The 27,342-nt window shown below is 55.9% G+C and overlaps 3 protein-coding genes across 4 annotated transcripts; 2 read left to right on the forward strand and 1 right to left on the reverse strand.

The window, feature by feature from the left end:
* Nucleotides 1-278: 278 nt before the first annotated feature.
* ZMYND12 (zinc finger MYND-type containing 12) lies at nucleotides 279-7,292 on the reverse strand. The gene is made up of 9 exons (XM_087702491.1): nucleotides 7,037-7,292; nucleotides 6,208-6,349; nucleotides 5,451-5,622; nucleotides 4,571-4,740; nucleotides 3,771-3,896; nucleotides 3,439-3,559; nucleotides 3,066-3,211; nucleotides 2,405-2,526; nucleotides 279-1,564 (listed from the first exon to the last, which is right to left on the reverse strand). The coding sequence occupies exons 1-9, from the start codon at nucleotides 7,156-7,158 to the stop codon at nucleotides 1,558-1,560; spliced, it is 1,128 nt and encodes a 375-aa protein (XP_087558617.1). The 5' UTR covers nucleotides 7,159-7,292; the 3' UTR covers nucleotides 279-1,557.
* Nucleotides 7,293-7,544: 252 nt separating this feature from the next.
* PPCS (phosphopantothenoylcysteine synthetase) lies at nucleotides 7,545-11,050 on the forward strand. Of its 2 annotated transcripts, none has more exons than XM_087702496.1 (3): nucleotides 7,545-8,087; nucleotides 8,805-8,908; nucleotides 9,381-11,050. In XM_087702496.1, the coding sequence occupies exons 1-3, from the start codon at nucleotides 7,580-7,582 to the stop codon at nucleotides 9,696-9,698; spliced, it is 930 nt and encodes a 309-aa protein (XP_087558622.1). In that variant the 5' UTR covers nucleotides 7,545-7,579; the 3' UTR covers nucleotides 9,699-11,050. The 2 variants fall into 2 exon arrangements, with proteins under 2 accessions (XP_087558622.1, XP_013926846.1); XM_014071371.2 differs by having other exon boundaries at nucleotides 7,605-7,723.
* Nucleotides 11,051-11,728: 678 nt separating this feature from the next.
* On the forward strand, nucleotides 11,729-27,299 carry CCDC30 (coiled-coil domain containing 30). The gene is made up of 20 exons (XM_087702464.1): nucleotides 11,729-11,812; nucleotides 13,455-13,619; nucleotides 15,914-16,034; nucleotides 16,523-16,719; nucleotides 17,243-17,323; nucleotides 17,878-18,042; nucleotides 19,238-19,375; nucleotides 19,935-20,164; nucleotides 21,713-21,920; nucleotides 22,015-22,194; nucleotides 22,337-22,549; nucleotides 22,841-22,992; nucleotides 23,201-23,369; nucleotides 24,162-24,271; nucleotides 24,366-24,507; nucleotides 24,664-24,800; nucleotides 25,004-25,118; nucleotides 25,320-25,390; nucleotides 26,011-26,258; nucleotides 27,196-27,299. Exons 1-20 carry the CDS (start codon nucleotides 11,729-11,731, stop codon nucleotides 27,297-27,299), a joined length of 3,030 nt encoding a protein of 1,009 aa, XP_087558590.1.
* The last annotated feature ends 43 nt before the right edge of the window (nucleotides 27,300-27,342 follow it).

The raw sequence follows: 27,342 nt of genomic DNA on the forward strand, positions 1-27,342 counted from the left end.
ATTGTTCCCTGCAAATACTGTATTCTTGAATAGTTCTAGTTTCTCCAGCCGTCGCTAAAAGCTGCATTTGACTGCGATAAACTTATTTTTATATATATATAGAGAGAGAGTATCCCACCTGCACTGTAGTAGCAGAACCCGTTGCACTGATGATATGTTAGGTTTCTCTTTAGTCTAGTCGGCCGACCTGGTTTAAAAAAAGAAAAGAAATGCCTTTCCTGTTTTGTGTTTGCTAGTCCTCGACAGGTTTGCAGAAAGAAAATCCCGAAGCAAGACAATTAAAGGCTCCTATTTAATAATATATGTATATTTTATTTATTTGTCTGTTTGTAAACCGAAGGCATACACACAACCGCACTTGAATAAAAGAATTACATTTCTAGGCTATTTTTTTTTAAGGTTGACTCTTGTGTTTTGCTGTGTTACTGTGTGTGTGTGTAAGGGGGGGGGGCTCCTTTCTGAAGTTCCAACAGGAAGGGAGAGAAGGAAAACCAGAGGAGGACCCGTTCGTATGGATCAAATCAATACAATAAAACCTGGGATTGTGTGTCCTGTGATGTTGTGTCAGTTGGGGTGGGGGTGGGGGGAGAATTTGTAAAAAAAATTCCCTGCTTGCCTTGTAAAATCGGAGTCTGGGCACCTGGCAGAGGCAGACTTCAACTCCCGGAATTCCCTGGGGGGGGGGGGGCAGCAGCCCCAGGTGGGGATTCTGGGAAGTGATTGCTGCAGCCCAATTCAGGATGTTTGGGGGGGAGGTGAAGTCCCCAAGAACCCCACAAACGGAGCAGTTAAGCCCCCAGAAGAGAGAGAGAAGAGCGGTTTTCCTGCTGCGTAACAGGAAATTTAGAAAACCGCCAATGTCTGCAAGGCCCATTGGGGGGAAGGAGAGATCTCCTGGTGGTGACTTTCCCCTCCTGAGTCTTTTAGAGGTTGCTGGTTTCTAAATTTCTTTTTAAGCAGCAGGATGGGGGTCAGGGGAGAACTGCTTCTTCAAACTTCTCGGCTGGGTGGTCTTAGCCTCCCCCCCCTCCAGAGATGGAAAAAAAGACCCCCGAGACTCAGCACAGAGACCCCTGAAAGAGCCCGCTTCCCCTAATCAACAGGACCAGAAAGCCTCCACCCGCATGTGCACACACACACACAGCCCAGCTGCATCAAACCATCTGAGAAACGCCAGAGGCACAACATTCATCTGGGTGAGTTTGAAATGACAGGGACAATAAGAGGGTGGATTTAGGGAACAATTAGAAGAAACAGACATTCCCCCTGGGGCTGAATAGCCCATTAAAGGGAGTCTGGATGGCGTGTGGTGTGAGAGGGCCTGGGAGATGGGTCCAGACAAGCCTTCGACTGCTCTCTCTGGGACGGAACTGCCATCCTGGCCTCAAGCCAAAATAAATGGAAGTCCCGCTCCTGGGATAATAGCAAATGATTGTCTTTAAGGGGGGGGCGTCTCCAGAAACGGCTCCCGTGTCCCCCCCTTATTCTCCTCTTCCCGAGGAGGCGGCTTCGGTTCTCCTTCGGAGGGCTTTGTTTCCAGTTTTACTCAAAGGACCCTCAGAGTCTACGGCCAAGGAATCAAGGAGAGAGAGAGAGAGAGAGAGAGATGAAAGAAACAAAGATAGAGAGATAGAGAAATAAATAAAAATTATTAATTCCCTCGCAGGCTTCAGACCGAGAGACCCGAGGGGTTTATGATTTACGGCAGTGTTTCTCAACCTTGGCAACTTGAAGCTGTCCGGACTTCAACTCCCAGAATTCCCCAGCCAGCATTTCGCTGGCTGGGGAATTCTGGGAGTTGAAGTCCGGACAGCTTCAAGTTGCCAAGGTTGAGAAACACTGATTTACGGTGCTTGGGCAACTACGGCCAGTAGTCCTTCTTCGAGAAAATGGTCGCTAAACAGACCGGGGGTCCTGCAGGATGCGTGAACCAAGACGCTGGCCTTCTGGCCACCCCTTGGGACACACAGGTGGTCCTCGGCCTACGACCCCAACTGAGCCCAAACCTTATGAAACGTCTGCTAAGCGAGTCTTGTCCATTCTGCGACTTTTCTGGCCGCTTTTGCTAAGCGAACCTTTGCAGCTGTTAAAAGTTAGGGACACGGCGGTTAAGTCAATCTGGCTCCCCCCCTATTGACATCGGTCCCGGGACGCCGCCACCGTCATAAACGCGAGTCAGCTGCCAGGCGCCTGTGATCACGTGACCACGGGGCTGTTCTCAGTGCCCTTGGGACTTGGGATGGTCACTAAACGAACTGCCGCAAGCCGAGGACCCCGTGTGCCTGTGGGGGAGCAGGGGGCGGGCCGGTCGTGGCCTGGACCTCGTTGTGCAAAAGCCTTCCCGGCTTCCGCCATCCCACGAGAAGGACGGAAGGCGGACTCTCTCTCCCCCAAGAAGGTTTACCTGGAGGGGGCCTGCTCCTCTTTGGATTGGAGCAGCTTGACCAGGTGGTAGAGCGACTCGTCCGGCTGGCGTTCGGGCAGGGACTGAGCGGTTTGCAGGCATCTCATCACAAATCCCTGTGCCTGGGACGAGGCCGGCCAGGAAAGTGGGGGGGGAAGGAAGAAGCAGGGTAAATAAAGTTAAGCCCTTCGCAGAAACAGAGAGAGAGAAATAAAAGCAAAACCGCAGCTGGTTGGGGGTTTTTTCTTCCCCCTCGCAAGTTCAAGTATGCCCGTTGACGTCCTTCGTGTGTCCCGGGGAAGGGAAGTACGCCAGATGTTTCCTTGTGTTCTTGGGCGTGTTTCGTCCAGAGAAAAGAAGGGCCAGGGGGTGGCAGGATCACGGTTTTTAAACATTTGGGAGGCTGCCCCCAAAGAAGAGGGGACCCACCTGTTCCCCAAAGCCCCCGAAGGCAGGAAACAGCAAGGAAGGAGAGAAGCAAGCTGGGACTGAGGAGGAATTTCCCGACAGTGAGGACAATTAGACAGTGGAACAACCTGCCACCAGAGGTTGTAGGTGCTCCATCGCTGGAGGTTTTCAAGAAGAGACCGGGGCCTTTCTCTCTTCCAGCCGTCTCCCATCCTTCAAACGCTACAAACTTCGTGCTCTTTTCCCCAATTACCTTTTTCAGATCGTGGACCAAGAAATGAAACATGGCCAAGGCGTGCAGCAGTTTGGCCTCCTTCTCTGGCTGCTGCCTGAGAGACGCTTCTCGGAAGCTCAAGATGGACTTCAGCATCTGCATCGCTTCGGCCCGTTGCTTCTCATCTGGAGGAAGAAGAAAGAGGGGGGCCCAACGGTGGGAAAGGCTGCAGGGGACTCCCCAGGGACTTCGGGGGACGTTGGGGGGGGAAGACGATACGAATCACTACAGGCAGCACACGATCCGCAACCCAGGGCCCGGTCTTCTCCACAGGTGTGTTTGTGTGCGTGTGTGTGTACCAGATGCGGATCCTCCTGACCCCTCTGGGGAGGGGAAGGGGGGGGCTCCTTACCCAGTACGTCCTCCTCCGCCCCGTCTTCCACCGACAGCAGGTCAACCTCCGCGGGAGTGATGAGTTTTTGGTACTGGATTTCAACAAAGTGGCTGAAGTGATCGTACCAGAGATCCACCACCTGGGGGAGGGGACACCACGGAAGCCCCAACAATAACAATAAGGAGGGTTGTTTTAATTTAATCAAGGGGGGAGGAGGGTGGCATGAGCCTAACATTTTAGGGTGCCGTAAACCCTAAATCTTCTTTTTTTTTTAAACTGCCTGAGACGAACTCGTTCTCACTCCCAGCCAGGTCGTTCGTGTGTCCGTGTGTGTCCGTGTGAACACTGACCTCACAATACAAGGAATCCACGATGTCCATCTTGTTCTTGTGGGAGAAGATGTTGGCCATGTGGAAGAAGCCTCCGGAGACGGACACGTGGCGCGTCGTCCCAAAAGCGCAACACGCAAAGTAGACCTGCGGTGGAATCCGTTGGGGAGGAATTGAGGGGGGGACACATAATGAGGTCCCTTGTTCAAAGCTGATGGGGAAAGCGGTGGGGTGGGGGGAAGGTGGGGGTGGGGGGTAGTTTGGAAATGAAACATCTGCAAGAAACCCTCCCCCCCAGCTCAGAGAAGCACCAAGGACCCCCCCAGTCTTTCTCCTCCTCCCCTTCTGCAAACCCCACTCCCTTCTAGCCCTGGTGATGTTCCCTAGTTGGGTCATGAAACGTCTGCGAGGAACCCACCCAGCTTAGAGACCACCAAGGACCCCACGGTTTCACCCTCAGCCTGCAAATGTTCTCCGGGTGGTGCTCTCAGATCGTGCGCAGTCCCTGGACTTAAACCGAAGGTCCCATCTGATTCCAATCAGGTTGGGAAGGCAGGAAGTTCTCAATAACCCCTCCAGGTTACGCAAACCCGCTTTGCGGTCGATTCAGGGCTGGCAAGCATGGAAGGGTTTTCATGGCCGTGAAGGATTTCAGTCGCCCTCACCGTCTGGTTTTAATTAATCAGGAAACGACTCTGCCTTTTCGGCTCTCCCTTGCTCAGGCCGCGGCCCCCTCCTCCCCCCCTGGGGTGGCTGCTCCTTCCGCAGCGCCCCTCTGAAGGAAAGGCCCTCAAGGGTGGCATCGGCCCACTGAGCCTTACGTCGTTGGCCAGGTGGTACAGAGCCTCCTCCAGGTTCCCTTTGGCGGCGTGCAGGAGCCCCAGGTTGCGATACAGCTTGGACTGAACGTGGTAGCTGCAGTGGGGGTTCTTGAGGACGATCCACTGGGCTTGGGCCAGGTACTCTTCGGCTTGCGAGAGATGAGCCAGGCCTGGAAGACCAACAAGAGGCAGCCACGTTATGCAGGGAACGGGAAATCAGCCAGGAATCTCGGCTTGGGCAGAGGCAGAAGGCCTGGAGGCAGAAACCCTCAAACCCAAACTGCTTCGGGGGCGACATTCATCACTCAGCTCAGAAAAGAAGGGCCGGGTGATTCATAAAGGAAGGCATCACAGGCCTGGATCCAATTTTACGACCATTTTTACTCGTGGTTGTTAAACGTATCCCGCTTGCCCCATTGACTTTGCTTGGCAGAAGCCAGCTGGGAAGACCACAAATCAGGCTGTAAGGTCGCTTTCGAACAGGATAGGCAGCGATTTGATGGATGGATGGAAATGACAGATATGGCATGATTGGTTGGGATAGACAGAGAGATAATGTTGTGGTCAAACATCGGCCAGTGGAGCTGCTGGCAGAGGAGGGTTGGGGAGGAAGGTGGGCCAGTCCTGGAGTCTGGGGGAGGCTCTGATGAGGAGGGCTCTGTGTCGGGGGGCAGAGGGGGGGCCAGGGCCATCCGACAGTTATCAGCTGCCTTCGGAGACAGACAGAAGGGAGGCAGGGGAAGAGCCTGTTCCCAGTGTGCGCATGCGCAGAGCGGCCAGAAGAAAAGAACAACTGAAACAGAAGGGACCACTTGGGAGGGAGGTTTGGAGGTGACTTGTGCGTCCCATAGGACACCCCCCACCCCCCCGTGTGGCTCACCCAAGCTGGTCTCGGCTAAGATGAGGTAGGGGGGGACCAGCTCCACCCCACTGGAGCCATAGATGCTGATGCTGAATTTGAGGGAATGCAGGGCGGCCGGGATGGCGTCTTCGTACTGGCCGTCGATGAGGAACGTCTGGGCCGTCTCGTAGGTCACGTCAGCCAGGAAGATCTGTGGGGGCAAAAATTGAGGGGTTAGATGGTTCCCCCCCCCCCGCCCCTTGCAGTAGATTTTGAGGACTGGGTGTGGCGTAGGCAGTCCTCGACTTACAGCCATTCGAGGTTACAACGGCCCTGAAAAAAGTGACAGCACCGTTTCTCACACTTAACGACTTGCAGCATCCCGGGATGAGAATTCAGGCGCTTGGCGACTGACTTGTATTTATGACGGTCGCAGTGTCCCGGGGTCACGTGGTCCCCTTTTTGAGACCTTTTGACAAACAGAATCTTCTGCTTCTCTTCTTTATTTTTTAATTTTTATCCTTTTAGACATGTATTTCTGTAAGCCGCCCAGAGTCCTTCGGGATTGGGCGGCATATAAATTCATTAAATTTGAATTTAGGATCAAGGGGGAAGCCGGGCCCACTCGACAACCGTAGGACTAACTTGCAGTGATTCATTTAACAACTGCAACAAGAAAGGTTGTGAAACGGGGCAAAGCTCACTTAAGGACTGTCCTGCTTAGCAAATTTTGGGCTCGGTTGTGGTCGTAAGCTGAGAACTGCCTGCGTTGGACGCCGCTGGCGGCCTGGCCTACCTCTCGGTTCCGCCTCTGCTCCTCCCCGAGTTTCCTCTCCTTCTCCGAGGTGTAGAAGGGGGGAGCCGCCCGCAGAGGGATGAGCAGCTGGCAGATCTTGGCATGGACGCTGACCCAGTCGGCGTTCTGGTGGTCCACATCACTGGCGAAAGGGGGATGGGGGGAGTGAATAAAACAGGGCATGAATCATTTAATGTCCACCTTGCTTAGCAACAGGAATTCTGGTCCCCACTGTGGCCGTACGTCGAGGACCGCCCCTGTCACTAGGTAAGGAAACCGAAATGCAGATGCAGCGGGTGCTCAACTTAACACGTTTCAACGTCACTGAAAAGGGCGACTTGGCGGAACCATTGGGTTGGGAAACATCATAAAGTGGGGCACAATTCACTTAGCAACTGTCTCACTTAGCAATGGAAATTTGGGGCATAAGCTGAGGATTACATGGATTTTGGGGCATATCTTCCTGCCTGCATATATTATCATGACATAAAATCTATTTTCCGTATTTTTACATTTTATAACCCATCTTATATCTATTTTATTTGCTCACTGTTGCTCACGTGTATATGTATGTATATATGCGTGTATGTGTATATGCATGTATGTTATGCATCTATGCATCTATCTATCTATCTATCTATCTATCTATCTATCTATCTATCTATCTATCTATCCATCTATCTATAACGCATGTTTTTCACCTGTTACGTCCTTCTGACCTACTTTACACTCGTATCTTTCGCTGAGCAACTTGGAAAAGGGAGAATTGCAACGGCTGCAGCCCCCCCGGGCGCTTTCCCGGACGGAGCGCCGCCTGCGGGCCACTCACCAGTAGTAGGTGACCAGGCAGGCGGCGCAGCGGACGTTGGCGGGGCCGAGGCAGAGCTCGCAGCGCCGCTTCTTCTGCCGGGGCTGAGCCAGGGGCACCAGCCACTCCGTCTGCATGGCCATCTTTCTCCTGCCGCCGTTGCTAGGGCCGCCGTTGCTAAGGGGGAGACGGGGCTTCCGGCGGCCGCCATCATGCTCGAGAAAGAAACACTTTTATACGTCACGTCCGGTTATGGTTCCCGGGGACAGCGGTGCTGTGGCTGGGACGGGCGTGGCACGCAGGCGCAAACAAGCAGCGGCAGCCATGCCATGAACCCCTCGGCTAGAAAAACCAAACCTCCAGACTCCACTTCCGGTTGTTTCCCGGAAAGGCGCTCTTGACTTGGACGAGTGCAAGAGGCGGGACTTACAGCGGAGGCCATCGTGACATGAAGATTTGGCCGGAAAAAGCCACCTTTTCCGCTTATGCTTCCCGGAAGATCGCTTTAACTAGGAAATTAGAGCGCAGGCGCGGGAGGCGGGTCTTCCGGCCGGGGTGGCAGCAATGGCGGCGGCGGGGACGACGACGGTGTCCTGGGAGCGGGAATCGGCGGCGGCGGCCGAGGCAGAGCGTCGCGTCCGGGCCTGGGCGGAGGCGCAGCGGGCTGGCGGGCGCCGCGTGGCGCTGGTGACGTCCGGCGGGACGCAGGTGCCCCTGGAGGCCCGCGCGGTCCGCTTCCTGGAGAACTTCAGCAGCGGGCGGCGCGGGGCGGCTTCGGCGGAGCGTCTGGCGGCGGCCGGCTACTCCGTCTGCTTCCTGCACCGGGCGCGCTCGGCCTTCCCCTGGGCGCGCGTGCTGCCCCCGCCCGGCCCTGCCCTGCTGGACCTGCTGCGCGTGCACGAGGAGGACGGGGCGGTGGGCGTGCGCGACGGGGCGCTCCCTACGCTCCTACCCGCCCTGCGCGCCTACAGCCGGGCCCGGAACGACGGAGCCTTCCTGGCCCTGGAGTTCGCCGGGCTGGCCGAGTACCTGGCCCTGCTGCGCGCCGCCGCCCGCGCCCTGGCCCCGCTCGGTGAGGCCCCGCTGGGAGGGAAAGGCCTTTACTTCACATGCAGGGAAAGGCAGGACGGGGATAAGATTAATGCAAGGCAGGCATGCAGAGACACGCCAGTGCAATGGAACACCGCACACACGTAAACATTTGCTTTTAGAATAGTTGCAAGGACAGCTGATGCAATGCATGCAAACACTACGTGGAATAGCAATAGCAGTTAGACTTATATACCGCTTCATAGGGCTTTCAGCCCTCTCTAAGCGGTTTACAGAGTCAGCATATTGCCCCCAACAACAATCCGGGTCCTCATTTTACCCACCTCGGAAGGATGGAAGGCTGAGTCAACCCTGAGCCGGTGAGATTTGAACAGCCGAACTGCTGAACTGCAGTCAGCTGAATAGCCTGCAGTGCTGCATTTAACCACTGCGCCACCTCGGCTCTCGGAAGAGTACTATGGCTGTAAGTCCAATACAGTAGGTGCAAATAGACCCAGTACAATGCGTGGAAACGCAGCACATGCAAACGGTACTTAACACTATTGCAGTAAAAGTAAATGCAGTTCATGGAAATACTACAGTATATATGTGATTGGTCGAGGTGCCTAGGAGCCGGGGAATTCTAGGCTTCTAAGGTGGCTGGCCGACTGTAGCTTTGCTTTTATAGTTTTATTTTGGAAGGATGGAGCAGCTGGTTTTCCTTTCATACCCGTATTTTTCACTCATTCTGGCCCATCAGGTTCCAGCGCCATGTTCTACTTGGCAGCGGCTGTGTCGGATTTCTACATCCCCCCTTCAGAGATGCCCGAACATAAAATCCAGTCTTCTGATGGGCCCCTCCAGGTAAGAGGAGATGATCTGGCACACCCTTCCATAAGGATGGCAGCTATGAGACAGAAAAGTGGAAAAATTTGGGGAGGAGAAAGTGGAAAGATGAGAGAGCTGGAAAGAGGGGCCAAAGGAGACAAGAGAATAACCGTTGGGCGGGACCCTGGAAGTCTTCTAGTCCAGCCCCCTGCTCAAGCAGGAGACCCTATACCATTTCAGACAAATGACTGTCCAATCTCTTCTTAAAAGCCCCCAGTGTTGGAGCACCTATAAGTCTGAAGCACTTCCACTTCCTTACTCAGGAAATTGTTCCTTAGTTCTAGGCTGCTTCTCTTTGATTAGTTTCCATCCGTTTCTTGTCCTGTCTTCAGGTGCTTTGGGGAAGCACCTGAAGGGGGCCATTAGCAGCATCATTGCTATTTTTTTTCTCTGGATGGAAAAGGTATTCCTGCCTTTTGCTAAATTCTCTCTGCTTCCCTTGTTGCAGATAACCATGAAGATGGTACCCAAAATGCTGTCTCCTCTGGTTAAGGAATGGGCCCCCGAGGCATTTGTGATCTCCTTCAAGTTGGAAACTGATCCTTCGATCCTGGTTGAAAAAGCCAGGCAGGCCCTGGCCAAATACAACCATCAGGTAGTCATTGCCAACGCCTTGGACTCACGAAGAACCGCCGTGATCGTTGTGACTAAGGATTCAGAAACCCCGTTGTCCATTTCGGAGGAGGAAATCGCCCAAGGGATAGAGCTTGAGGACAAGATTGTCAACCACCTAGTATCCCAGCACAAAGCCTTTATGGAAAAATGATTTCCTGATGGATAAATGTGAAATCTTCCAAGCTGAAGCTATAAATTTAAGAACTGCTAGGAGCTGGTGATGGTGACACTGGAAAGCTTCTATTTCCTGTTAACAGAGATCTCATTAACTGGGGTCAGGGAGGCGGAATCTGACACAGCTTCCTGGTTTTCTTTGCACATCTCCAGACCCGTTTGCTGCTCATTGGTGGGAAGGTTTAAAGGACAGAAACATTCCAAGTCACGACTCGCTCTGGTGTGTGATTGATACAATCACAGGGATTGGTGTTTTGGAGACCAAACAGACAGCAACCTAACCCCACCCACCCACCCCTTGGTAAAAATTACTCAGGAAAAATTGAAAAGCGTTCTAGTCAATTTCTGAATCTTGTTCCGCCTTGAATTAAGCCAGTTTGCACAAAATAATAAGAATTTCTCAGCCGGCATTTGGCTTGTTGACATCGTCTCCCAATTTTGGGTAGTCCCAAATTTATTAACTGGTCAAATAATAGATCCATTGGAGTGTGGTAGACCAGTGATGTTCTTATGTTTTTTTTGTCCAAAATGTCTCCATCTGTCCTTTTCTGAAGTTAATGTTTTCCTGTTCTCTTGCAACAAAAAAAGTCAAATGGTTTAAATCTTCCATCACTTTGATGCCTTAGGAAATGTGAATTTTATACATGTAGTCCTCCACTTATAACTGTTGGTTTAATCACTGTTCAAAGTTAGGACAATGATGAAAAATGTAACTTACAACTGGTCCTTGTACTTACAATTGTTGCAGAGTCCCCACGGTTACTGGATCAAAATGTGTGCGCTTGGCAACCAGCATCCCAGGGCCATGTGATCACCAGTCGTGACTTTCCCAGGGAGCTTTTGACAGCAAAATCAATGTGGGAGGCTGATTTGCTTAATGGCCGCAGCAAAACAAACGTCATAAAAATCAGGCACAACTCACTTAATGATTGCATTGCTTACTGACGGATGTTCTGATACCACTTGTGGTAGTAAGTTGAGGGCTTCCTGTATTGTGTTGCTGCTCAGTTCTGCCTTCCTTAAAATGGTTTGCTGGCTATGCTTTCATGATACACCCCAGGTTAATCAAGCCACGTTATGATTCCTTTGTTACTAAGACCCAAAATTGATATTGCCCTGTGTTTGCAAACTCTATAACTGTCAAACTTCTTGGATCGTGTTTTAAAATTGACCAGAAAAAGGAATGTGATACTTGAGGAAGGCTGTGAAAAAGGAAGATAATATAGAGATTCAGAATAATTAAAAAAAAATCAGAAACTAGACTCAAGAAATTGTATGTGTTGTTCTAGCTTGCCCTATGTGTCTTTGGCTTAGCACGCACTAGGCAAAACATGGGTTGTTTTTTTTTTTGCCATATATTTATGGTGTGTTTTGTAAACCGTGGTTAAAGCAGCTGGCTTTCTTGGTGCAATGCTATTCAGATGGGCTTTGGGCTCACTTCTAGCACACATGGTTGTCTGTCACTGGCCTTTGGAGCTGCTACTGGGGGAGAAATTATCAGAACAACATTTTCTCAACTTGGGTTGCTTTAAGATGTGTGGACTTCAATTCCCAGCATGCTTGCTGAGGAATTCTGGGAGCCGGAGTCCACACAAAGGGGCCAGGTTTGAAGGGCACCCTAGCACGATGGGACATCCCTGTGGGACGATGCTGGAGCCTGAAACCTGGCTTGCCTCCTTAAGACAAGGATGGCTCAGGATCCAAGGTTGCATGTTGGTTTCTCCTGCGTATGCCTTCAGTGTTGAAAACCAGGTTTCAAAGCTTAGCTTCTCTATTTTCACCCGTGGGTCATTGGCAGGGTGGGCTTCCTGCAATAGAAGAGCGTCCCCCCCCCACATTTGGGGACAATCCCCCCCCTCCCTGCTTGCTATATCCCCGTTTATCCTACGCTAAGCAAAGCACGGTTGGGTGAGTGTGGAAAGAAATGGGAAGCGGTTCCTTTAAGGGGGCGTGGCCAGTTTCCAGGGCTCCCGACGGCGTCTCGGCGAGCCTAGGCCGCGCGTTGCCATGGTTTCGCGGCCCGCTTTGCCGGCTGCGCCTCCAGACCGGCCCGGCTGGTGCCGCGGCGCCCTCATGGAGGGAGCCCGGCCGGTGAGTCCGCCTGGGGGGCCAGGAAGGGCGGCGGCGGCGGGCGAGGCCGGGATGTAGCCATTCTAGAGGCGGTGGGCGCAGGGGAGGGTAGACTGCTTCTCCCCAAGGAGGCTCCACTCAAGGCGTTACGGTTGAAGAACGGGCTGGGGTTGTTTTTTCCCCCTAACCACGGCTATAAATATTTATTGACTGATTTTATTCCAGTTATATGGACTCCCACCTTGCAGAAATGGGCAAGAATATAACACGCACGTATGTTCCCCCCCTTTATTTAGGCATAAATGTACGTATATCATTTACATACATACCGAACCCCAGAATAGGTAAATTAAAAAGCAAAAATGTGGAAGACATGCAAAATTTATTAAATTTAAATCGCTTTGCAAATGGGATGGCTAAATAAATAATATAAAAAATCTCTCTCCATGACTGGCTGTACATATGCATATGTTCTTGTGTATTTGTATATATGTACATGTGTACACATAACACACACACATGTATATGTGTGTATGTATATGTGTGTGTGTATGTATGTATGTGTATGTATGTATGTATGTATGTATATATATATATATATATATATATATATATATATATATATATATATATATATATATATATGCATGCTACACCCATGAAAAACTACAAAACCATACATAATCATATACATACATACATACATACATACATACATACATATATATATATATATATATATATATATATATATATATGTTGTATTTGTGCTGATAAATAAATAAAGGGAGACTAGTATAGATCTATTTCAAGCTATTTAGCTCTCATCAGCTAGCCATACCCTTACATGCCCAGGTTCAAATCCCAGTAAGGGTATGGCTAGCTGATGAGAGCTAAATAGCTTGAAATAGATCTATATTAGTCTCCCTTTATTTATTTATCAGCACAAATACAACACAAATGTAACAAAGGCAACAGTAAAAATATTGGGTTTCTGTCTGGATGGTCTCTTGTGACGAGCCGATGGACAGAGAATGGAAGCAGATGATTTCCTCCCATATTTGGGCATACCGGGGGTTGTGACACTAAATACATATATATATACATACACACACACATATATGGTATTTGTGCTGATAAATAACTGACAATATATATATATATATATATATATATATATATATATATATATATATATATATACACACACACATACATACATACACACACACACACACACACACACACATATATATAATTTATTTACCGGGGTTGTGACACAATACATACATACATATATACATCTAAGCTAAATACACACACAGTATATACATGTATATATACATACGTGTTTGTGTGTGTGTGTGTATAAAGCACACCTGCATGAATATGTAGGTGGATGGACTTCTCAATGCATTGGATCCCGACTTCCATGCTCCCCAGCCTTGAACAGTGCTGGCTCCGGACGGCAGGGATCTATTGGCTTAGAACTTCCTTAGATTCGATTTCCGTGGCTGCTTCCGGAGCGCCAAGCCAGAGTCGGTTCCAGCCATGGTTTGCCCTGGCCGTAAGCCGCGTTATGCCAAGGCTTCCTGCCCAGCTGTGCCGCCATGCTGGCCTCCTTGCGGAAAGGAACTGACGCGGATGCTTTTCTCTCTTCCAGCCGCCGGGGGAGGCCGAAGGAGGAGGAGACGCTGCCACCGCCCCCACCGCCCTCTCGGAGACCCAGCTAGGCCACGCGTGGCCCTGGTTCCTGCGTGGCCCCGAGGAGCTGCATTTCGCCTCCGGGGCGTTGCTCCGTCAGCAGCTGGAGGAAGAGATGAGAGAGGTGGGGAGCCCCTCTGGAACGATTCGGCTGCCCCAATCATTCGGGGGGGGGCACCCCGTTTCTAGGGACGGGTGGAGACTCAGGAAAATGCCCAATTGCCCTCCTGAGATGTGTGCAGTTCATTAGTGGGGGGTACACTCCCCACTCTGGGTAGTCCTCAAGTTACAACCATCCTTGAGGCCAGAGGTTCCGTTGTTAAGCGAGCAGGTGCTAAATGAGTTTTTTCCCCCATTTTATAACCTTCCTTGCCACCGTTGCTAAGTGAATCGCTGCAGTTAAGTTAGTCGATAGCGTTGTTAGTCTTCCCCTTACTTTTTCGCCACCCTGGTAACTGCGAACGGTCGCCGTGCGAAGCAGTTGCTAAGCGAGAACCAGCTGTGAACCCTTTCAAGCCACCTTCAGGTTGAACCAGGATGAGCGTTGGCTTCTAAATCAGACGTTTGCCTGCATGGAAGGGATGTAATTAGAATCACAGGGACCCTCGGAGGTCGTCTAGTCCAGTGTTTCTCAACCTTGGCCACTTGAAGATGTCCGGACTTTAACTCCCAGAATTCCCCAGCCAGCATTTGCTGGCTGGGGAATTCTGGGAGTTGAAGTCCGGACATCTTCAAGTGGCCAAGGTTGAGAAACACTGGTCTAGTCTAACCCACTGCTGGGACAGGAGACCTTATCCCATTTGAGACAAAGGGCTGCCCAATCTTTTCCTGAGTGACGGGGCGCCCGCAGCCCCTGGAGCCAAGCCCTTCCACGCTTGCTTGAGTGTTGGAGAAGCTGGCAAGGAGGTCAGCCGTGGGTCAGGCCCTTGGGAGCGGCCGGTGCCCCAGTGGGGGCCTCTGGGACTGCTCTCCGGCTGCCCTTCAAAGCCCCCGCAGAGACCGACGTAAACCCGCCCGTCTCTCGTTTGTTCTGCATATCCTGCTTTTCTTGGAGCCGAGAGCGGCCATTCTTCGGAGCGTCTTGGGCCTTTCCTGGCCTTTTTGCGCCTTGTGTTCAGTGTCGGACGCCCGCAGGGGACCTTCCTGCGCAAAGCCCCCTGAAGAACGCTCCGGTCTCCGCAGAGCGGCGCTTCCTGTTTTCCCGCGCCCGTCTGATCTGGGGGGGGGGCTAGGAAAGAGCGCTGGGTGGGTCCCTTCCCTCTTTGCAGCCTTCAAAGCGGAGACTTAAGACAGCAGGAGGAGCGGGATTCTTGCAGGCCACGCCAAGCATCGCTTCCCCGGCTCGGCCGGTGATCCGTTTCCTTTCCCCGCTGTCGTCATCTTGACACCTTGCCCCCTGGCTGGGCGACCCACCGCTGCCCACCCTCCGTTTTACAAACGCTCCCTTTTCCTCCCGCTGGGAAGGAAGGGCAGGCCTCCCCCTTGTCTGGCTTGGCGATGTCTGGGTACAGTCCGTTTGTTCTCGGACGTCTGGTCAAGGAAAGGGGAGAAGGGTCAGAATGGAATTGAGGGGCGGCTCCATTGGCCGCTCCAAGACAACAGGGACTAGGATAGCTCAGCACACACTGTGCGTCTCTTGGTTGGTTGCAAATGTTTGTCTCCCTGTCCGAAGGGGAGTTGGGCCACTCTGCTTTGGCCCTGAATCCCCCTCCCCACCTTGACATGAGTTGTTGTCGTTCGGACGATGAAACCCTCAAACGGCCCCCTTCTGTGACTGGGGCAGCCTTGTTCAAGAATTAAGAGAATAGCCGAGTTCGGAGGGACCTGGGAGGTCTCCTATCCCAACCCTCTGCTCAAGCAGGAGGCCCTGTTCCTTTCCAGACCAACGGCCGTCCGGTCTCCCTAAAGCTTCCTCTTCTGGAGAGCCTCATATTCAATTCCTCTCTTGGAAATAGTTCTCTCCATTTGGAAATGAACCGGATTCCATGTCTTGCCAGGGTTGTGTGTAGGGAGCCCCGAGGAGGCCTTCCACTCACTGACCAACCAAGGAGTCCTGTGGAGGGAGGGAGGGAGGAGGCTGGAATTTCTGGTTATGCAGATTTCTGGTCTGGGGAGGAGGAACTAAAGGGGTGGGGGGGGATCTTTCTTTTGGAAGAGGCCCTTGAGCAGAGCCAGGGTGCCACCTGGTGACCATCAGAATCTGGAAAGTTGGGTTTTTTTCCCCCAAGGCTGCTGTGTGGCTGGGAATTCCCGGAGTCAAAGTCCGTCCATCCTCAAGCTGCCCAAGTTGTGAACCGCTGCCCTTAACGCTTAAAGCAAGGAGGCTGAGAGGCACGTTTGGGCCCGTTGCTCAGCTGAGAAAGCAGCAGAGTTTGGGACCCTCCTCTTCCTCCTCCTCCTCCTCCTCCTCCTCTTCAGGTGCAGAATTACGTCGGCCACGTCCGGGCCTTGACAGAAGGGCGGGATGCTCTGGCGGTGGAATACGAACGGGAAAACGAAGAGCTGAGGACGAAGTTCACCCAGCTGCAGTTGGAACAGGGTACCCCCCACACACACCCGCCCTCGGCTGCTGCTTCCCAAACGTTTCCCTTGCAAGAGAGGCCCCTTTGGGCTCCTGCGGCCCAGCCTCCCGCCCCCCCCCCCATTCCGGCAGGTCCTCTGGTAATGCAAGAGTTTGGGCTGTGAGGATGACGTCGTCCCAGTGGAGGCTTCCTCCCAGGCAGAGCCAGAGGGGAGCCTCTCTGCCCCCCCCCCCCCAGGCCCATCCTGACCACCTGAGCTGCAGGCGAGTCACTTTCGAGGCGGGAGGGGGGCAGCAGTTCCAGCGTTTACTCCGCTTACCCTTCCAAACACGGCTTCACCCGGACGCAAAGCCATCCTACTGTTTGGAACGATGGGCTGGTTTTCCTTCAGCAGCAAAAAGTGGCATATAATTCCCCGTCCTCTGGAGGGAGGGAGGGAGGGAAGAGAGGTTCCCCCCCCACCCCCACTGCTAAGGTAGGGGCTCTGCCTTGTGTTTCTCCCCAGAGTCTCAGCATAAGGAGGTGGCTGAGCTGCTGGCGCTGGAGGGCCTGGCCAGCATCGTCCACAGCAGCCCCAGCGAGCAGGTGGCCTATCTGCTGGTAGAGAGAAGCTCCCTGCTGGAGCGGATGGAGGCCCTGGAGCAGCACCTGGGAGCCCCCCACTGCCTGGGGAGGCCCTGCGCGGCTTCCCTACAAGCGCAGGTCTTTTCTGTTCTGGGGGTGGGGTGTGGGGTTACACCGAGGGTTAGGCCTAGGAGGGAAGCTTTCAATGCAGATACCCCCCCCACACACACACACCCTCCTCCCAGGGCAGCTGAGATGGCAGAGATTTCCCCGCTGCCGGCTCTCTTGGTCCGAACGGCCAGCGGCTCAGTTGCTAAGTGTTGCTCTCTTGGGCACCATCACTGCCCTCGGCCCCTGAGCGCCTAAAAAGCGGGTGGTAAATCAGTGCTCCCGTTAACTGACAAGAGGCCCATTAGGGAAACGTCTTCAGTCGCTTCTCTGGCTATTTTTGTCCCCACTCAGCCAACAATCTTAGTAGCTGCGAAATGGAATGTCCTTGTTTGTTGCACTGGGAGGCTACCAAAGAGTTTGGGTCTCCAGTCTGGCCCCTTGCTGGGGTTCTCACAAAGGGAGTTCTCACACTCCCTTTGCTAAACGAAGCTTGCTAAACCCCTTTAAAAAAAAAAAAAAACGCTTCTCTCTTGCTTTCCCCCGGCTGAAGGATGAACGGCATCTCTTCCATCCGAGGTTAGAGGAGGGATTGCACCAGCCACAACCATCCCTGCACCACCTCCCAGGGACGGTGAGCAAAGCCAAAAAATAGAAATAAATAAAAAAGGTTGAGGAAATTATGAAAGGAAAATCTGACCCCGATCTGGTCAGAGGGCGGAGCTGTGAGATAGATGGATGGACGGATGGATGGACAGACAGAGACATACATATATACAAAGAGATAATTCCTTTAAAAAAATCGAGTTGGAACAGGGTTGCAACTCCGACAAAGGGCATGGAGATAGTCCTCGGCTTACAGCCATTCGGTTTAGTGACTGTTTTAAGGTGACCGGGGCAAAAGGGACTTAGGGCCGTGTTCCATGCAGCCCCGGGATCAAAATTCAGAGCCAGGACTCTCTTCGTTCTTGGTGAGAGTCTTTGTCTTAAGGCAGCCCCCCCCCCTATTTGGGGAGAGGCTGCCCGTTGTGTCTCTGGACGAGTTTCCCTCCTTCCAGTCTGCATGATGAAAACCTCCCCGTTGTGACTAGAGCAACAATCACCACAGCCACAACAAGAAGAAGAAGTTTTGTGCCCAGGGCCGTCCTCTACCTGCTCTGGCTGAGAGAGAGGTGGTTTGTCCCCCAGCTTCCCTTGGCAGGAGAGCCGGACGGAGGGCGCCCCGTCTGGGAAGAGGCCGGCCGAGGCCTGGAGGGAGCCCCAGACAGGCTCCGGAGCGCCCAGGAGGGGATCCCGGCGTTGGAGGAGGATCTGGACGCAGGAGAGGGGGAGCGGGGGAACCTGTGCGACTCGGCTGGTGGGTCCTTTCTTCTTCTTCCTTCCCTCCTCCTCCTCTCCTCCTTTTCCTTGGGAAATTCTGGGAGCTGAAGTCTCCCAGTGGGCTGGGCCAGGACTACAAATTCCCAAACTTCCCTCGTCAACGGGGGGGAACTCTGGCTGCAGGCAGTCCTCGAGTTACAATGGTTCATTTAGTTTGGTGCCAACAATGGCACGGAAGAAAGTGATGAATGACCGTTTTTTCACGCTTCACGACCGTTGCAGCCTCCCTGGGGCCGCGTGATCAGAATCCAGGCGTTCGCCAACTGACTCTTATTTATGACGGTCGCAGTGTCCCGGGGCCACGTGACCCTCTTTGGCGAGCAAAGTCCGTGCGGAAGAGCAGTTCGCTTAACGACCGTGTGATCAGCTTCGCAACCGGAGTGATTCGCTTAACAACCGGGGCAAGAATGGTGTCGCAAAATGGGGGCAAAACTCGCTTCATTGTCTGTTGCTTAGCAACAGGAACCTTGGGCTCAATAGTGGTCGTAAGTCGAGAACGGCCTTTATTTTTTTTTTAAAAAAAGAAACCTCTCTTTGCCAGGAGCTGAGATCTGGCGAGGGACGTTGGGCGAGGAGGCCGAGGGGCCCCAGCCGCCCCTTGAACCCTTGGCGAAACCTTCCCTCCCCGGAGGACCCCTCTCGGCCCTGCAGCCCGATTCCCACGGTGAGCAGAGAGTCCCTGCTGGCAGGGGAATATGGGAGGTGGAACCCACCCCGCCCCAGGCTGAGCTCAGCCTCCCCAAGCGACCTTCCGACTCCTTCCAGGCGCCTCCGGGCCGCGGAAGGCCAGCGAGCAGAACCCGGGGACAGATAGACTGCTGCTGCACGGCCGGCTTTGCTCCCCGGAGGCAGAGAGACAGGCCTCTCCGGGGGGCTCGGCGGCCAGCGACCTGGGAGGCTTCTTTAAGCACGTAGGTCCCCTCTCTCTCCCCTCTCCCCACCTCCGATTCTCCCAGGAGGCTCAGGGCCTTCCCCACGGACGCCTCCCCCGTCTGGGTCCTGCCAGCAGCCCCTGGAGGGGAGCCCCGGATGGGTTGGCCTCGAAGGGCCCTTTGGCGCCCTCTGAGCCGACGTTTCTCGTCCCGACTGGGCGACATCATCAGCGCCCCTGATCCCCGTTGCTGTTCGGATGAATTTCTTCCCCTTCCTGCCCCGCTTCCTCCCGCAGGAGCTGCACAGCTACCGGTCTGAACTCCTCCATCTCTACGAGGAGCTCCGGGTGCTGCAGGGAGCCGCGGAGGAGAGGGAGTTCCTGCACCTGACTCACAAGAAGCTGCTGCACCAGAACGGGCGGCTCAAGGCCAAGGTGAGGTGGGCACGGTCGTTAAGCAGATCCACCTTCCCCCGGCCGGACGGTCGCAAAAGGGGGTCGCAGGGCCCCAGGGTGCTTGGGACCAGGCGGGTGCCGCAGCGGTCGTGTGAAAAACGGTCATGCCACGTTTCTTCAGTGCCGTTGTAACTTTGGACGGTCACTAAGCGGAAGGTTTTGAGTCGAGGCCGGCCTGTCTCAGGGTGCCACCAGCCACCACATTTGGCAAAAGCCTGACCCGAAGGATGATTTTGTGCCAGGCAAATACAAAACGTTTTGGAACCTCAAGGCTTCCTCCCCTTCGGTGCACCAACGTTGCAGAATTGGGCACTGCTCACTTATGGCTGCTTCACTTAGTGACAGAGGTTGCGGTCATAGGTTGAGAACCATAAATGTGCCGCTTTTTCACTTGCAAACACAGGCAAGATAATTCAGTTCAACCCACTCGGTGTTTGCTGAAGTCTGAACGAATGAGAATGTATTTAAGGAATGATTGATTTAATGGGCTATTAATATGAAGTTTCGTAAACCAATCAATGAGAAATGAAACCCGCAGGTCTTGGAGCTCTCCCGCGAATGCGAGCGCCTGAACCAGCCTGTCCTGAGAGAGAGGAAGGAGGAGGAAGAGGAAGAGGAGGAGGAGGAGGAGGGAGTTTTGGCCAGCAGACTCTCCTGCCCGGAGATCCATGCCGGGGGGCAGGCGGGTGAAGATCAGGTGCCCAACCAGGGAGGAGATGGAGAGCCAAGGTGCCCATCGGAGCCCTCGACGTCCTTGGAGAGAAACAGGTTCATCTTTGCCATGACGGAGGTTCCCAGAGCCTAAACCTCCCCTCTCAGGGCGGGGCTGGGTGGCCGGGCGGGGATTCTGGGAGTTGAAGTCCACATGTCTTCGGAACTGGATGGACACACCGAGTCTCCCCTCTGTTTAGCACAGGCCTTAAAAATGGGTTTTTTTAAAAAAAAAAAATAGTTTCCATTAAACGTTTTTACCTTTAAAAACAACAGCAAATGCAGGGAAGAGAAGAGAAACGTAAGCAGATAGTTTACACAGCCTTCTGCGTTTAGCCTTTGAGGTTCTCGTTCTACGTCGGCCTTCCTATCGCTTTGTAACCTCTGCCGTAGTGTAGTAAAGAGTTGTACTCACAGTTGTAATAATATTAGTTCTTCATATCACCATTGTATTTGCATTGCGGTCAAATGGGATTTTTAATCGCGATTCTCCATCAGCCCCAGACTTGGAAAGGCTCCCAGGGGTCAGAGACCATACCTGTGTGCCAAGTTCGAGAGATGTGTGCCAAATTCGCAACACGCAAGGAAGGAAGGGAGGGAGAAGAGCTGAAAAAGGGTTCGGGAAGCAGCTGGATCTTTCGGGTTCTCCTAGGTGGTTCAGTCATAGCTGCTGGGGGGGGGTTTCTGAGAGGGGAGAGAAGGAACTAAGCCCCCCACCCCCCTTTTTCTGAACTTCAGAAGGCTGAGCTGGAGGAGGTGGGGAGGGGGACCCTCCCCCTTTCTGATGTCACCCACTGACATCGTGCCTGGCCTGGTGGGCCCAGGAGGTGCCAGTGGCCCCAAATATCAGGGCTGCTGCAGGCTCCCCTCTTCCCCCGCCCTCACGAAGGAGACCCCCCCAGAACGAGGGCCAAGGCAGGGGCTGCTCCAAGAGATGGGGGCTCTCTGGGAGGGGGGGAGGTTTCTGGCGGGAGGGAGGGAGGGAGGGGCGGCATCTTCCCCTCTCCTGCCTCCAAAGATGAAGGGGGGGGGCTTTTAAAGCCTCCCTCCATATTTGTTGCTGCAGCTGGCACTACAGTTCCCAGGATTCCAGGCAGCATCACCCCCCCCCATCCCCCCCCCCCACAGGCGTTAACCCACCTTAGCCCATGATATGGCTGCCCATTGACTCTCAGCCACTCTGGGCGGCTTATTAAGAAACAAGAACCAGTATAAAGAGACTAAAACAATCCCCGTTTTAGTGTCATCAATCAATCAATGTCAGTCAAAGGAGCCGCTCGATGGGCTCCACCCCGCCCGGGATGCCCAGGCCTCTTGGCCAAACCAGTTCTTCTGAAAGGGTGCCAGAATAGGAGCCCGCCTGACCTTCCACAGGGAGGGAGCCACCGCGGAGAAGGCCCTGCTCTCCTGGGCCCTGCCAGATGGTCCTCCTTAAGAGGGTGGGGGACACCCATAAGCTCTCCTGGGGGAGCGGGGGTAGAGGTCCCTGGGGAGGGTCCTTCAGAGGTCCCCAAGGGCTGGGGTTGGGCTCACCCTGGCCATTCCCCATACGGCGGCCAGCATCCCCTCCCTTGTGTGATGCCCCCTTTGCCCTCTGCCCCACAGCCGTCGCTCGTCCAGAGCCAGCAAGATGGGAGAGCTGGAGAAGCCGGGCCGGGCCCAGCAGGAGGAGGAGGAGGAGGAGGAGGCCCCCTCCTTCCTGAAGGAGATCCTGGCCGTGCAGCGCCAGCTGAGCGCCCACCGGGAGAGGCCTGGGGCTCAGCCCTGCCTGCCCCGGGCTGCCCTGGGAAGCCCCGCGGGGGACACGGAGCAGGTGCGGAGCGGGAGGGGCCGCCCCGTGGGGAAGGGGCTCCCGCAACGAGAGACCCCCCCCCGTGAGGTCTTGACCGCCTCCCCTCTGCACGCAGGGAGCCCCCCACCACAAGGGAGCCCCGCAGCCGCAGGAAGGGCCCCCCGGGCTGCTTTGGGGGCCCCAACAGACCCCGAGCTCCGGCAGCTCCGCCAAGAAGCAGCTGGAGCGGCTGGAGCAGGAGGGGAGCCTGGAGCTCCGGCTGCAGAACCTGCAGCTGCAGCAGGAGAACCTCCAGGTGGGTCGCCCGGTGGCGAGGGGAGCACCGTTCAGTTGAGGACCGACGGCGTTCCCTGGTTGGGTGGGGAGAGGTCAGGCTTTGGGAGAGCCTCCCTCCCGGACCCCACGGGCGCCCCCCGCTCTCTCTCTCCCCCCCGCAGATGCAGGCCGAGCTGAGGCAGGCGCAGGGGAAGGTGCTGGAGGCCTCCAGGGCCTGTGGGGCGCTGGCCTCGCAGGGGGAGCTCAGCCGGCAGAAGGTGAAGGAGCTGGAGCTGCAGCTGCTCCAGAACTCCCAGGACGCCCAGCAGCAGAGCCGCCTGCGGGAGGAGCAGCTGGCCCAGGAGAGCCACAGGGCCGCCCAGGCCGAGGAGAGGGTCAGTGGCCCCGCAGCCGACGGTCGGAACTCAGGGACCTTCCTCCTCCTCCTCCTCCGGAAGGAGCAGGGCTGGGGGGGGATTCAGCCGAACCGTTAGTTGCCAGGACTGGCTGGCCCTCCCGGGAGCCTCCCTGCGGCCCCTTCCTCAGGCCGGGCTCGGAGGGCAGGGAAAGGGGCCCGGGGATGGGGGGGGGAGGCCTCTTTCTGCCCCCCTGGAGGCTGGGGAGGGGGGGTGGAAACTCCCCCCCCCCAGGGAGGCAGGGCTGGGGCATCTCCGCGTCCTCCGCAGGTGCAGGAACTGGAGCAGGGGCTGCAGGAGAGCCGGCAGCTGTGGGAGAGCCAGGCCGCCCTGGGCAGGAGGCAGCTGGAGGAGGAGGCCCGGGAGGCCAGGGCCAAGGAGGCCGAAGCCCAGAGGTCTCTGCAGGAGGAACAGAAGAGGCGGTAGGAGAAGCCCCCCACCCTGCACCCCCCCAACCAGTGGGGTTTCTTTCACCCCTCGCAGCAAAATACAAGAGGCATCAGCAGCAGCAGGGGCTTTGGGTTGGGGGGGGGAGGGAGGGGAAGGAAGGAAGGAAGGCATAGTGGAGCTGGGGGGGGGGCAGTGCTTCCCCTGACCAGAGCCCCCCCCCCCCCCCCCGGCCCCCTGCAGGAAGCTCCTGGAGCAGGAGAGGGAAGAGCAGCAGCAGCAGCAGCGGAGAGTCTGGCGGGAGGAGGAGGCCCAGCTGCTCCAGGCCTTGGCTGACCGGCAGACCCAGGCCCAACAGCAGGAGGGGCAGCTGCGGGCCCTGGAGGAGGAGAGGAGGGCCCTCGCCCAGGAGGTCAGCGGCCTCCCTCCTTCCCTCTCTCTTTCCTTCCCTCCCTCCCTTCCTCCTCCACTTCCTTCCATCTCCCTCTATTTCCTTCCCTCCCTCTCCTTCCCTTCCTTCCTCCTCCACTTCCTTCCATCTCCCTCTATTTCCTTCCTTCCTTCCCTCCCTCTCTCCTTCCTTTCTCCCTCTATTTCCTTCCTTCCCCCCTTTCTCTTCCTCCCCTCCCTCCCTTCTTCCCTTCCTTTCTCCCTCTATTTCCTTCCCTCCCTCTCTCCTTTCTCTTCCTCCCTCCTTCCCTTCCTTCCTCCTCCACTTCCTTCCATTTCCCTCTATTTCCTTCCTTCCTTCCCTCCCTCCTTCCATTCCTTTCTCCCTCTATTTCCTTCCCTCCCTCTCTCCTATCTCTTCCTTCCCTCCTTCCTTTCTCCTCCACTTCCTTCCTCCTCCCTCTATTTCCTTCCTCCCCTCCTTTCTCTTCCTTCCCTCCTTCCCTTCCTCCCCTCCCTCCCTCTTTCCTTTCTATCTCCCTCTATTTCCTTCCTCCCCTCCTTTCTCTTCCTCCCTCCTTTCTCTTCCTCCCTCCTTCCCTTCCTTCACTCCCTCTCTCCTTCCCTTCCATCTCCCTCTATTTCCTTCCCTCCCTCTCTCCTATCTCTTCCTCCCCTCCTTCCTTTCTCCTCCACTTCCTTCCTTTCTCCCTCTATTTCCTCCCCTCCCCTCCTTCCTCTTCCTCCCCCCCTCCCTCCCTCCCTCTTGGAGGGCCCCAACTGAGCCCAGCCCCCCCCCCCTCTCCCCCTGCAGCAGCTGCACAGCCGGAGGCTCTCGGAGGAGCTCTGCGCCCTGCAGCGGGAGAAGGAGGCTCTCTGTGAGGAGCAGAGGCAGATGCTGAAGCAGGTGGACCTCGCCCTCAGGTCAGCCTCCCTCAGGGGGCGGGGGGGTGGAGGGTGGGGGGCTGCCTGCTTCCTCCGGGGCCCTAAGCCCACCCACCTCGCCTTGCCTCCCCAGGAAACAGAACGAGCAGCGCCTGCGGAACAGGGCCCGGCTGCGGCAGGCCAAGGAGACGCTGCAGGGGGAGCTGAAGCTGCGCGAGGATCGCATCCGGGACCTGGAGGACGAGGTGCGGCTCTCCAAGAGCCAGGCCGAAAAGGTAGCGCAGCCCCCCCCTTCCCTCCCTCCGTCCCCCCTCGTAGAAAGGTCCCTAAAGCCTCACCTGCTGGAGCCCCCCCCCATAAAGCCCCTCTCCTAGGGGAGCCCCTCCTCCTCCTCTCCGCAGGGCGGCCTGTTGAGCGCCTTTTGCACCCAGGACCAGCTGCTGATCCGGCAGGTGACCGGCGAGAACGAGAGGCTGTTCCGGGAGCAGCGGAAGAGCCAGGAGCAGCTGCACAGCCTGGAGGAGGCCAAGCAGAGCAACGACCGGGCCCTCCGCACCCTCCAGAGCAGGTGAGGGGAGGGGGCTTCACGCAGGCTTCCCTGCAGACCCTCTGCTTTGGGGCTGAAAGGGCGGCAGGCGGGGGGAGAGGAAGGGAGGGAGGGAGGGAGGGAGGGAAGGGAGGAAGGAAGGAGACGACCAAAGGGAGGAGGGAGTCCCTGGTGGGACCCCAGCCCAAGCCCCTCTCCCCCCTCCCTCCCTCCCTCCTTCCCAGAGTCCAGCTCTTGGAGAGGGAGAACCGGCAGCTGCAGGACCGGGCCCTCCAGCTGAGCCTGCAGGTGGGCATCCTGGAACGGGCCCTGCGCACCATCCACGTCCACAGCCTGGAGGTGAGCTCCTTTCCCCCCCCCCACCTCTTGTCTCCTCCGGCTCCCCCTCCCTCCCCCTGAAGCTCGGTCCCAGGATGGGAGACCACACAGAGATCTCCCAAGAGCATCGGCCAGGGGAGCGGAGGGGGCTGGATGTCTAAGGGTGTGGTTGTGGGTCTTTTTGTGAAACCTTGCCCTCCCTCCCCCCTCTTCTCCCCGCAGGAGCTGAAGACCCTGGGCTTCCCCGAATGCCCCCTGCAGAGGAAGTTCCTGCCCTTCCCCCAAGGCTTCAGGTACCGGCCCAGGCAGGCCTGTCTCTGAAGGGCCAGCCGGGACAGGACTCTGACGCTGGGCGCTCCCCCCTTCCTCCTCCTCCGCAGCAGCCGGGGGGGGGCACAGCTGGCCCTCCTTGGCAACCCCCTCCCCACAAAGCCTCCGTGTCGTTCCCCCCCCCCCCCCGGAGGTCCTTATCCTTTCAAAGGCTCCTGCCTTTGGGCCAGGCGAGGCAGCCGAGGAATAAAAGCAGGCCCCTAACTCTGACCCGGGGAGCGTGAATCATTGCGGAGGGAGGTTGGCGCTCTGTGGGAGGGGCAGGGCCACCGCAGGCCCCCCGGGAGGCCCTTGGGAGGACCACCAGCCCCCCCCTCCACGCCCGCCTGTCTCTCGGTGGAGGCACCTGATGCGTCCGAAGCCCTCTTCCATTGGGATGGAGTCTGCATTGCAGCAGTCTGAACGGGGGGGGCTACCCAGACCGCGACTCTCCAAGGGGACCCAGCAAGCTGAGCGGAGCCTCCCTGTGGAGGAGCAGTCTACCTCCGAAGAGCAGCGAGGGCCTTTCCTGGGGCCCCTCCGTCCGGCTGCTTCCACCGCCCGCAAAGCCGAGAGGGGCTGAAGTGGGGCCTTTCCCTTGCAGCTTCTCGGTCACCAGCGGCCTCCGCCCAGCCCTGAGGGAGGGTCCGCCGGTGGAGGCCGGCCCCAAGGCCCTGCTCTCCCCTCTGGCCTTCCAAGTCTCCCGCATCGGCTGCCTCAACCTCGCCATCCCCGGAAAGCCCCCGGGAGACTTCCGCCAGGACCAGCCCAGCCCACCCCGTCGGCTGAAGGGAAGCCCAGCGGAGGAGAGCAAGCGCCGTCCGTCCGCGGCTGGGCTTCTCCCCACCCTACGCCAGGCGGAGCGGGGGGGGGGGGGGGCTTCTGAGATGGACAGGCCGTTGGGGGGGGGGAGAAATGTCAAGTGTATTTTTTAAAACAATGATTACTTGTTTCTACACCCCTGGCCCTCCGACTCCACTTTGTCTCCTGAAGGGACTGAGAGGGTGGGAGGGAGGGAAAGGGGGAGGAGGAGGAAGAAAAGGGAGGGAAGGAAAGGGAGGGAGGAGAATAAGGGATGGAGGGATGGAGAAGGAAAGGAGGAGGGAGGGAGGGAAAGGAGGAAGAAGAGGGAGGAGGGAAGGAAAGGGAGGGAGGGAGGGCGGAAGGAGGAAGAAGGAAAGGGAGGGAGAAAGGAAGAACAAAAGGGAGGGATGGAGGAAGAAGGGAAAGGAGGGAGGGAGGGAAAAGTGGAAGAAGAGGGAGGAGGGAGGAAGGAAAGGAGGGAGAGAGGGAGGATGAAGAAGGGAAGGAAGGAAAGGGAAGGATGGAGGAAGAAGAGAGGAAAATAAGGGATGGAGGAAGAAGGGAGGGAAGGAAAGAAGAAGGAAAATAAGGGAGGGAAAAGTGGAAGAAGAGGGAGGAGGGAAGAAGAGAAAAAGGGACGGACAGAAGGAGGAAGAAGGGGGGAAGGGGAAGGGGGAAAGGGAAGGATGGAGGAAGAAGGGAGGGAAGGGAAAGGTGGGAGGGAGGGAAACGTGGAAGAAGAGGGAGGAGGGAGGAAGGGAAGGGAGAGAGGGAGGATGGAAGGAGGAAGAATGGAAGGGAGGGAGGGAAAGGAGGAAAAAGGGAAGTAAAGAAGGGAGGGAAATTAGGGAGGGAGGGAAAAGTGGAAGAAGAGGGAGGGGGGAGAAGGGAAGGAAGAAACCAGAGACCATCCCTTCTGGAGTGGAGGAAGAGGCTTACTGGGAAATCGGGGCCGCTGAGGCGCTTTTCCCCCGCTCTTTTCAAGTGTTTGCAAAGGATTTTTCCCGAGGAAGCTGCTCCGTTTCTTCCTGCACCGAGTCCCTCGTGAGGCGCAGCCGAACGAGCAGGTGCATTGACTTCAGGCTGTAAAGCGACACTCACTGAAGGAGTGAGCTGCGCATGCGCTCCAGCG

The sequence above is a fragment of the Thamnophis sirtalis genome, unplaced genomic scaffold (assembly GCF_051295495.1).
Source record: "Thamnophis sirtalis isolate CommonGarterSnake01/CBP01778 unplaced genomic scaffold, rThaSir2_p1.2 scaffold_15, whole genome shotgun sequence".
Taxonomy (NCBI): domain Eukaryota; kingdom Metazoa; phylum Chordata; class Lepidosauria; order Squamata; family Natricidae; genus Thamnophis; species Thamnophis sirtalis.

What these genes read in the sequence shown, in the direction of transcription:
- ZMYND12 (XM_087702491.1), bottom strand. Translation starts at nt 7,158, where the DNA reads ATGGCCATGCAGACGGAGTGGCTGGTGCCCCTGGCTCAGCCCCGGCAG. An exon ending in AGCAGAGGCGGAACCGAGAG is followed by an intron (nt 5,623 to 6,207) that starts GTAGGCCAGGCC and finishes TTGCCCCCACAG; the next exon opens with ATCTTCCTGGCTGACGTGAC. An exon ending in GGCGGAGGAGGACGTACTGG is followed by an intron (nt 3,212 to 3,438) that starts GTAAGGAGCCCC and finishes TTCTTCCTCCAG; the next exon opens with ATGAGAAGCAACGGGCCGAA.
- CCDC30 (XM_087702464.1), top strand. Translation starts at nt 11,729, where the DNA reads ATGGTTTCGCGGCCCGCTTTGCCGGCTGCGCCTCCAGACCGGCCCGGC. An exon ending in CCAGCTGCAGTTGGAACAGG is followed by an intron (nt 16,035 to 16,522) that starts GTACCCCCCACA and finishes GTTTCTCCCCAG; the next exon opens with AGTCTCAGCATAAGGAGGTG. An exon ending in CAGGTGGACCTCGCCCTCAG is followed by an intron (nt 24,272 to 24,365) that starts GTCAGCCTCCCT and finishes TTGCCTCCCCAG; the next exon opens with GAAACAGAACGAGCAGCGCC.
- PPCS (XM_087702496.1), top strand. Translation starts at nt 7,580, where the DNA reads ATGGCGGCGGCGGGGACGACGACGGTGTCCTGGGAGCGGGAATCGGCG. An exon ending in CCGCGCCCTGGCCCCGCTCG is followed by an intron (nt 8,088 to 8,804) that starts GTGAGGCCCCGC and finishes CTGGCCCATCAG; the next exon opens with GTTCCAGCGCCATGTTCTAC. An exon ending in CTTCTGATGGGCCCCTCCAG is followed by an intron (nt 8,909 to 9,380) that starts GTAAGAGGAGAT and finishes CCCTTGTTGCAG; the next exon opens with ATAACCATGAAGATGGTACC.